At 46.2% G+C, this 10,561-nt stretch overlaps 1 protein-coding gene across 1 annotated transcript; it reads left to right on the top strand.

Annotated features, from left to right (window-relative positions):
• Nucleotides 1-5,208: 5,208 nt before the first annotated feature.
• Nucleotides 5,209-10,348, top strand: LOC123452525 (PP2A regulatory subunit TAP46). The gene is made up of 9 exons (XM_045129186.1): nt 5,209-5,505; nt 5,581-5,703; nt 5,809-5,895; nt 6,015-6,119; nt 6,307-6,468; nt 8,306-8,341; nt 8,438-8,509; nt 8,933-9,210; nt 9,940-10,348. The coding sequence occupies exons 1-9, from the start codon at nt 5,359-5,361 to the stop codon at nt 10,172-10,174; spliced, it is 1,245 nt and encodes a 414-aa protein (XP_044985121.1). The 5' UTR covers nt 5,209-5,358; the 3' UTR covers nt 10,175-10,348.
• The last annotated feature ends 213 nt before the right edge of the window (nt 10,349-10,561 follow it).

Below are 10,561 nucleotides of genomic sequence, written 5' to 3'. Positions count from 1 at the left end.
GCTGCTCTGTTTTGGACCAACACTCATGAGGAGCACTGGCCCGGGGGTTGATTAAAATAGTTCGCGGGTGCCGGCGGGTCCCTATGCAATTTTATTAGGTGATTAGGCAAATGTAGTACCAATGTTGGGCCTTGCCAGACCAGCTTTAATCTAAAACGAATTATCAAGGGGGTCCCCATAACAACCCCGATTGTGTTAGGAGCGCTCAATTATGGAACATAACACCGGTAGCCGGAAACTAAGGGGGGCAAAGGTGGAACAAAACACCAGGCTAGAAAGGCCGAGCCTTCCACCTTTTACCAGGTATATAGGTGCATTAAATTAAATAGCATTAATATGGTGATATAAAAAGGAACCCATGCTATCACATGGAAGCAACTGCACCTGCAACTAGCAACGCTATCAACAGGGTTAAGCAAGCAGTAACATAGTCAATCAGTGGTTTGCTAGGTTGAACAGGTTGAGGGTAATCATGGTATTGTTGAGAGGCTGATATTTAACATGTGGTAGGCAACGAGACATGATCGGTAGCATCGAAACAACTAGCATGGCAATGATAGTAATGATATCTAGGGAAATGATCATCTTGCCTGAGATCCCGCTTGGAAGAAGAATGCCTCCGTGAAGCAGACGAACCGACGTAGTCGAACGGGTCCTCACATCCGACACGCTTGCGGAACTCCATCAAGACGGGGAAAACCGGAAACACAAATCAACACACGGAATTCACCACACGATGCACAACACATATGATGCATGAGCTACTGAATACATGCAAGTCACGGCATGACAAATCACACAATCAAACACTACACATTAAATGAAGCTCAATATGCACGAGTTGCATATTGACGAAACTCCACGTTAATTATTTAGTTCACTCCCGGTTATCTACACGGCAATATTAATGTTTTCAAGCATGCAAGAGGTGAAGTGGAAATTAAACTACCTATCTAGGCATATTAAGTGAGGTCGGAAATGACATATAGCACCTCCGAAACGACCTCACATGTTAATTTACAATTCTGTCCAGATCTGAACTAATGCATTTAATTAGCTGTTAAACAGCAAAACAAATAGGTTCTCGTGATTCTACGCGTCAAGGCAAGCAATCTACACATAAAGATCATCTCCAACGGAGCTACGGATCAAAAGTTACAAGCACCGCAAGATATGATGGCATGAATGCAATATGTGTGCAACGGCGGCTACGAGTACTTCAACACATGCAACCAGCAAGAGAAAATGAAACTACACGAGATTCTAAGCAAAGGCCCTTACCGACAGTGGAACATCCCTTTGCCGTTTGCTTTGGCAGACGACAAAGAAGCTGATTCATGTAGTGTATATTACATTACAAAGGCTAATGGGATGAAACTGAGAAAGAGAAGTATGATTAAGAACCTTCGGGATGAGCACAAGAACTGTATCATTGACACAATCGACGCCCTCTTCACCTCTCACAAATTTCAGAACCGCCCTAGTTACTTCCTTCCCGCAAATTTCCCAATGCCTCTCATAAAAGTGAGCAGGGAAGCCATCATGCCCTGGCGCCTTCGTAGGGAACATGTGAAAAAGAGCAGTTTTAACTTCCTCATTCGTGTAGGGCACTCCAAGCTTTGCATTCATCTCAGCTGTAACTCTGACCGGTACCTTTGACATCATGTCGTCCATGCCCGTGACCCCTTGAGAGGTGTAAAGATTCTTGTAGAAACCGGTTACAAGCGCTCTAAGTTCCGCCTGGTCTTCCGTCAACACCCCCATAGAATCTGCAAGAGCTTTGATCATATTGTTCTTCCACCGCTGACTAGCACAGAGGTGAAAGAAACGTGTTTTCTGTCTCCGGCTAATAGCCACTCCAATCGAGATCTTTGCCTCCACATCAGCTCCTCCTGATGATATAGCTCGATCAATTTTTCATTAACCTTCAGCTCCACCTGGTCGGGGTTGTCCTGCCCGGTGCACTTCGCATGCGTTTTAGTTCCAGCTTTAATGTTTTTATTTCTTTTCGTATGATGCCGAAGGTGTTTTTGTTCCACGACCCCAACCTTCTTGACATGTCAGTTAATTTTTCCCTCAAGCCGCCCAGACACTCGGGCGCTCCTCCCAAAGTCCAGCTAGAAGTGATCGTATCCTGCCAAGTTTCGTGTGTCTCCCACATCACCTCGTATCTGAAGCTTTGTTTGGCTTTCAGTGGCATTATCCCTTGCAGCTTCAGCAGTATCGGGCAATGGCTAGGTGTTGCAGCTATTAAGTGCGAGAGCTCCAAGAAATGTGTCATTCTAGTCGGGTGTAGCTAGCGCACGATCTAGGCGAACCGATTGAAACTCCCACCAGCAACCTTCTTTTCGAACGTCCAGAAGTTGCCTTGGTAACCAATATCCATCAACATACACACATCCACCGCGTCCCTGAATCCTTAGATTTGTGCGTTACTTCTTTCCCCAACCCTATCATGCTCCTCCGGGCAAATGACTTCATTGAAGTCACCGATGCAGAGCAAAGGGAGACTGTTCAGGGTGCTTATCCCTTTTAAAACATCCCAAGATTTACGGGGAAGATGTGTTTGTGCTTCCCCATAGAAGAGGGTCATCCTCCATGGGTCAGCATCTGGTTCCTCAACGCAACGGTCAATGTGATAAGCCGTATAACCAATTACATCGTTTTTATTGGATTATTCCAGAACAAACCCATACCACCACTTCTACCTTGACTACTCGCCGCAAAAGCATTATCATAACCAACACTATAAGCTAAACTTTCTACCCTCGATCTGTCAATCTGAGTTTCAACAATGCACATAAGGGTAGGGGCAAAATCCTTCGCAAGATCGCGAAGTTCTCTCACTGTCGTAGTGTTGCCCGCGCCACGACTGTTCCAGCCAGGGATACTCATTGTGCCCGGCGGAACTCCTCAAGGGAGCCCGCCGATGTTGTATCAGATTTATTTTGTGTCTCATTCATTAGGTCCGCTCGTCCAGCATCAGGTTCCTCACTGGCTGATCATGCTTGGCTCCCTTCTTTGGCATTTCCCCCTTTCTTCCTTGTAGAAACATAGACAGGAGGTAGGGGGATTGGTGGAAGCCTATCCCAAACCAACAAAGCTATTGTTGTCCCCGCCGAGGCACTTGGCGAATTCTCGAGTGAACCTCATTTGTTGGATATGGTACTGCTTTCACGCACCACCTACTTCTCTTGGCTGGTTTTCTGGACGACCTCATCCTCCTGCTATTCCATCCCTTCTGACATTACATCACTGCTGGTCTTGTTCTACTGTTGTTTGGCGCTGAACCGCTAGCTTTGATTTGGATCATATTGTTCACGGCCTCTGCCATGGCCTCCTGACCTTGTCCCCCAATGGCCCCGTGCTGGTGTTGGTGCCCCATGTCCGGTAGGTTTTAAAACGTATGAAACCAGCAAAGAGGAAATCTCCCCATTCAAAGGTGGACTCATCGTGCTCCCCTTCTCCGCACTGCTCGTGCAAGTGGCCAAATCCACCGCAGTTGTAATAGAAGATAGGCAGTTTCTCATACTTGACTTGATACGTGACTCTTTCGTCTCCTTTCTTGCCAGTTAGAAACCTCTTGATTTTTGCATTGATATCGATGCTTACCCTAATACTGACAAACCCCCCAAAGAAACTCATCGGGAGCTTCAGTTGCACCTCTTCTACCTCCCCAACCCTTGAGGCCAATCCCCTAACCGCCGGCTCGATCAGGAATTTGTTGGCTAGTCCATATATCTGTGCCCAAACAGCCAACGTGTCGAGCTTTACCGAATCAGGGTTCTTGAAACCGTCGTACTCCTTCAAGATCACTACTTGCTCCTGGAACAGCCATGGTCCTTCTAGCATCGCCTTGTTCTAGTCTGCGAGGCACCCAAATTGAGTCGTGAAAAGATTTTCTTTGATTCTCCTCTAGACTACCTGTTTTGCCGGATTCCAGTCCGCCCTCATGTCGCCGTACAACGCATCAGGGCTAAAAGTTTTGGCAGTGTGAACGCGTGCAATCGCTAGCCACTTCTCTCGCTCCACCATGTCCGACAGTTCCTCCTCCCAGATGAAATCATCCTCCTTTTCGTCGTGTAGCGTGAGACGAGACAACAATTCCTTCACCGATTACTTGCTCCTTCTCCCTTGTGATCCAACGCCCTCCATCATTGTCGCCCGATCCGATCTCGCCGCCGCTCCTTTTCCGGGAGAACTTCCTCCAAGGCTAGGAAGGATCACTAGGATCCCTCTTAATCAGCCCAAAAGTCAGTAGTCGCCGGTGCAAGCACGACCGAGGAGATAGAGATTCCGACGTTGGATGCCGGAAGAAGTGAAAACCCCAGGGCTTATCGCCTAGGGGAGAAGCTGCGTACGTGCAACAAGAAAAAAAATCTGCATGTTTTTTTAACAAAAAAAACTGTGTGTTTATAGAAGAAAGAAAAAGCGGACCGATCCAACTAGAAAAAGTGTGAAATGGCATTAATTCTGGCCATTCTTTGACACATCGACAATCCTCGTTTGCCGAATGATGTGAGGATTTAATTTAGACCGGATTGCATTTTTCAGGGTGTAATGGAACATAATTTTGACTTGAGGGTTTATTTGATTAAATCTTTAAAATTGTTTTTTTTTTCAAAAAAAGATAGATTGGCCCACCCGAGCATACCTGGCCAAACGGGCGTGCCTGACGGGCCGGCACGGCTGTCCGCAGGCCACGCACGAGACGGGCCCGGCCCGACACGGCCTAATCGTGCCAGGGCCAGGCACGAACACGCCATGGGCCGTGCCTGGGCCGCCACCCCCAGCCCGACACGACACGATTAGGAGGCACGAGAGCGAGCAAGTCAGCGACCAGCGATATTTCACACGCGGGACGGGCATGAGACGCGGGAGATTTGAGGGAGCGGGCGGGAGACGCGGGAGATTTCACAGGCGGGAGCGGGCGGGAGACGCGGGATGGCGGAAGATGCGGGCGAGAGTTTTTTTCAGTTTTTTTTCATGACGGGAGATTAGTGTGTCGCGGGCCTAAACGTGCCGTGGGCCGGCCCGATTAGGCAACATGCCGTGCTTGGGCCTGGACCCCGGGCACGCGGGCCGGCACGGCCCGACCCGTATATTAATCGGGCCCAGGCGGGCCGTGCCGTGCCGGGCCGGCCCGTTTGGCCAGGTATGCACCCCAGCCACATGCCTGCACCTGGCCGGCCAGGCCAGACCAAGTCCGAACTCAACATTTCCATAGTTCCATTCCACAATCGTCTTCTTTCGCCCTCTCCCTCCCGGCGACTCTTCCCCCCTCCTAGGGTTTTACCCCGGCGATCTCCCCCACTCCCTCTGCCCTCGCCCTCGCCGTGCCGAGCCACCCGCTGAAAAATGGCGGAGGTGGAGGACGTCAGCAACAGGATGGAAGCGCAGCTGCGCGTCCACGCGGCGGAGGACGACGCCGATCTCCCGCTCCCCGCCCTCTTCGACAGGGCGTCCCACCTCCACGCGCTCGCCTCCAGCTCCTCCCTCGACCAGGTCCCCCTTCGCTCCTGCACCGACCCTTGGTTGGTTTGCGCGACTACTTCTCACACGATCGGTTTTGCTTGGCAGGAAGGGATCCGGAAGGGGGTCGACCTGCTGCGGCGCTGCGACGAGATGGTCAGCAAGCTCGGCCTCTTCTCCTCCAACGAGACCAAGGAGGACATCTCCACCGCCAATCTCAAGTACTTGCTCGTATGCCCCCCGTCTCCCTCCTCTCCCTCTGACGCCACATCTGAGGAGTTTCCTCTCCGTTTTATGGCTGGTCCGACCTGTGATTGCGGTGTTTGGTTTCTTCAGGTGCCGTACTACCTTGGGGAAATGATTGAGCAAGTGGAGCAGGAAGACCGGATTCCAGTCCTCAAGGCATCACAGGACCATTTAAAGGTTAGGTCGTCACGTTACTTGATTTGTCGAGCACTTATCATGCAATGATTTTTTGTGTGGTTTCAGATCGTTATATCACCCATTTAGCATGTGTTAATCATCCCTGCTGGGGTCTGCAGGAGTTCATTTCTGTGTGTGAAGCATTGGAGCTTATTCCAGAGGCTGAGCTTCAATTATATAGACAGGGGCAGTCTGAAACCGGGGCAAACCGAAGAGCACAAAAGGTGAGGCTGATTCACCTTGCACCCTAAATTTTTTAGGATTCACTAAATAATTTCCATTTTACAAGAGAAGCATTATAATGGGATGTGACTATCATGCTAAGCCTGCAAACTGTGGGATACTTATGTCTCTATCTAAGTTCCTTAATTTCCTATAAGTTACTCTGTTGCCTTAAATTCTCGAGCTTAGGTTGCCAGGTACAAGCGGCAAAAGGCTGCAGAAATGAAGCTCCAAGAGATCAAACAGAGAAAGGAAAGGCGTGGGCGCTCATTGAGAGCAACGGCTTTATCGGCACCTATCGAAGCCGGGGAAGAAGATGATTTGGAGGGCGATGGAGAGGAAGAAAGAGAGGTTAGCGTCAGACATCTAGCTACCATTTTCCATTACTTGTTAATAATTTTCGAATCGGACCTTGTTTGCCAAACTGGAATGCCATCATATATGCTAAAGCTGTAAGATGTCCTTAAAAGTATTCCAAAAATTTGAAGCATCTTTCATGTACTAGTCTATAAGGTTATGTTCAGTTCAACTGGAGATAATTTTATTTACCAAGTTATAATGATTGTCTGGAGTGTGATGTGTCCAGCTAGGTTCTTGAAAACCTTCTAGGGGATCAATCAGATTTTGTAAATTGCCCCTTTTAGCGCATAACAAGACCATGCTAGTTTTGTTCTTTGGTGCCTAACTTAAAACTTCGCACACTATCAGGTCTTCTAATATTAATTATATTTGTTGTTTCTACGCTATTTAGTTTCTCTCATTTTCACATAAGTGCATTAATCTTTGAGTAGATTGCAGACTGCACACGCTATATTGGATTGTTTGGCACAAAATACTAGGTTTAACATATCTTCTTAGATAATACCAGTCCATTTTGCAAATCTGTTCTGGTTCACACTGCTATCCTGATCTGGCTGGGTGAATCCTGTTTGTAGACGACTGATGACTGGTAGAGGAAGTCCCTCCGAAGTTCACCTGTTCCCCGTAGTAGGCCTTTTATACGAGTTATTGAGCAGTCTCATACATGAGGTGAATAGTCAAATTCTAGATAATTGCACAAAGAAGCTTATCTGTCCGGTACTCTGATTACATATTTATATACCGCTGTGTGCTCGCTGGTTGAGTCCCTTAAGCCCTTGCATCAAATCTGGCGTCTTACTGTGTATACATTTCTTAATTTCATCATTCCTTGATCCTTGTACTGATCCAAACGAACAAACAACAACAACAACAAAGCCATTAGTCCCAAACAAGTTGGGGTAGGCTAGAGGTGAAAGCCATAAGATCTCACGACCAACTCATGGTTCTGGCACATGGATAACAAGCTTCCACGCACCCCTTTCCATGGCTAGTTCTTTGGTGATCCTCCAGTCCTTCAGATCTCTCTTTACGGACTCCTCCCATGTCAAGTTCGGTCTACCCTGTCCTCTTTTGACATTATCAGCACGCTTTAGCCGTACGCGATGAACTGGAGTTTCTGGAGGCCTGCGCTGAATTTGCCCAAACCATCTCAGATGATTTTGGGCAAGTTTCTCTTCAATCGGTGCTACCCCAACTCTACCTCGTATATCATCATTCTGGATTCAGTACTTCCTTGTGTGGCCACACATCCATCTCAACATCCACATCTCCGCCACACCTAACTGTTGAACATGTCGCCTTTTAATCGGCCAACACTCAGCGCAATACAACATTGCGGCCTTGCGGGTCGAACCCCCGTCCTATAGAACTTGCCTTTTAGCTTTTGTGGCACTCTCTTGTCACAGAGAATGCCAGAAGCTTGGCGCCACTTCATCCATCTGGCTTTGATTCGATGTTTCACATCTTCATCGATATCCCCATCCTTCTGTAGCATTGACCCCAAATATTGAAAGGTGTCCTTCTGAGGCACCACCTGCCCATCAAGGCTAACCTACTCCTCTTCGTCCTCCTTGTACTGATCCAAAGTGAAATAAATTTGCAGCCTGGTTGATGTTATGTGAAAAATATTTAGTTGACCTGATTTTTGTTTTAAAGATTCCAATTATCTGGTGCTGCAGTTTTTTTTTTTTTGCGCATTGTTGATGCGAGCCTTTTTGTGGTTTGTTTATGTGTGCTAGATTCTACTGTTAGTATGTAATCTGGTACCTTGGTTCTGTAATCTCTGTCAAAACTTATGGTATCATTTTTTTCTTCTTGTATGATTCAGGCTTGGCTTGCTACTATCTCGTTGTCTCTCTGCAAGGTCAGTTTGTGCTCTTTTCTATTTTCTAAGTTGCCATGCTCTCTTCCAGAATATTATTTGATTCCTGAATGCACTTATTCATATCTCTTTCTGTAGGCTTTTGATCTTGTTGACATGTTAAAGAAGGAAGAAGAGATGCTTCTGGCTGTAAAAGAAAGAAAAGAAAAGGTAAAACTTTGTCGAAACAACTGGCAAGTTTGATAAGAGAGCATCTTTGTCTGATTATTTCAGTGGATTTTTTCGTACAATGTTTTATTCCTTTCAGATATTGGATAACATCTACACAAAATGTGGTTGACATTCTTCTACATATTATTTCTTGAATATGTGACCTAAAGTTAATTTATATGATTGCTGCCCCTATGTGTACAATTGGAAATATTTTTGTCTCTGAATTTGTATTTATTGTGTGTTAAGCAGTTTGTGATTGTTGTCCTTGGCCGTTAGATTTTCTCTGTTAAGTACAGTTTGTGTCTTTGTGATGTTTAGGATCGGAGTGACTTTTTTTTATTTGTGGGCCCCTTGAGTGTCTCTTCATGTACATCGAGTTTTCCTTTATTAATTACAAAGTTGCGTATTTGTGGTGTTTAGGATGGAAATGCATTTGCTCGAGAAATGCTAGATGAGCGTAGGCAAAAGGCTGAAGAATGGCACCATAATGCTGCCAGCCGTGCACCATATTCCAAACCAGCTGCTCCAATCACTTGTGCAACTTTTGCTCAAGACGTCATTGAAGGCAGAGCAAGTGTTTCACAAGCTCATGACCACAAACACCAACCCCTGATATTTGGACCTGCAAGTCTTGTTGGTGGGGGACTCACCAGTGAGAGGGAAAGAATGGCAGCACAAGTTTTTCAGCCTAGTTTCAGGTATGCTTCAGTATATCGTTACACGCCTCAACACTTCATTGCTTTTGTTTATGTTTTATGTTGTCTGGTGACCATGGCAGAAATGTGGAATGATTGCTACTTGTCGCAACTGGTAGTGCATAACACTGATTTTATACATTCCTAGTTTAATAATACTCCCTCCATTCACTATTATAAAGCGTTTTAACTTTTTTCTGAATCGGATGAATATAGACGCATTTTAGTGTGATTGTTCACTCATTTCATCCGCATGTAGTCCGTCTTGAAATATCCAAAACATCTTGTTATTGTAGAAACTTTGGCCTCTTATTTCACTGAGCATTATACAGTAAGCAAATTCATTGATAGGTAATAAATTAGTAGGTTTGTTATTCTGTCATGTTTGTGTGTCCACTTAACTGTTTTGGTGAAGTACAAGCAAATCGAGAGAAATTAGCAAAATCTCCTTTGGTGAAGGACACACTGATTAATTGAGATGATGGGTTGAAGGTGTGCCTTTGGCGAGGCCGTAGCTTATGCAAAAAGTATCCCAATAAAGAGACATCACTATATTGTACTTACTCTTACCATGCAGCCGTCTTGTATGTCTTGTCCCGTGCAGCCGTCTTGCATTGTATGTCTTGTCCTGTGAAGCCGTCTTGCATTGTGTGATCATGACAGTGCGGAATCATTGTGTGATTATTCTCTCCTTGAAATTTTATGTTGCCTCTTGCCTGTATGGAACCACAGGATGCCGACAATGAGCATCGAACAAGCCGGCCTAGCTGAAATGAAAATGATGGAGCAATGGCAAGAAAGTACCGCCAAGATGATTCAAGAGGCAAGCTCCTCTTGGCACAAGGATGACACTAGTTTGGCGCAGGACGACGAGGACGCAGAAGAGGAGAAAGCAAGGGCATGGGATGACTGGAAGGATGAAAACCCACGCGGCGCAGGCAACAAGAAGCTTACTCCATGTGGCTAATTTAAAAGCTATTGACACTGCACTGAAGATACCACATGTAGCTGATGTTCATATACCATATAACATTTCTGTTATTTCCCCTCACGTTTGCAAGAGTATTGACCAGAGTACATTATTTGTAGAAACGTTGTGCAAGTGCATCATTTCATCAATATCCCCTTTTTTTAGGTGTCATCCGTATCTTTACTGATGTAGTGCCTGCCATCATGAATCAGTTATATGCCATCATGAATCAGTTATATCCTCTGGAAGTTCTCGGTGACCTTATCGATCCTCCTTGCCATCTCTCCCGCCAAGCGAATCTTGCAGTCTCCACCGACATCACGTTGAAAGAATATGTTGTTGGCCACTGACGTCTTGTCATGTCCGTCTTCCCGAACCGGTTCA

This window comes from Hordeum vulgare, chromosome 5H (genome assembly GCF_904849725.1).
Source record: "Hordeum vulgare subsp. vulgare chromosome 5H, MorexV3_pseudomolecules_assembly, whole genome shotgun sequence".
NCBI classification, from domain to species: Eukaryota; Viridiplantae; Streptophyta; class Magnoliopsida; order Poales; family Poaceae; genus Hordeum; species Hordeum vulgare.
Note: the sequence above shows the minus strand (reverse complement) of the source record. Positions and strands in the feature narration are given on the sequence as shown.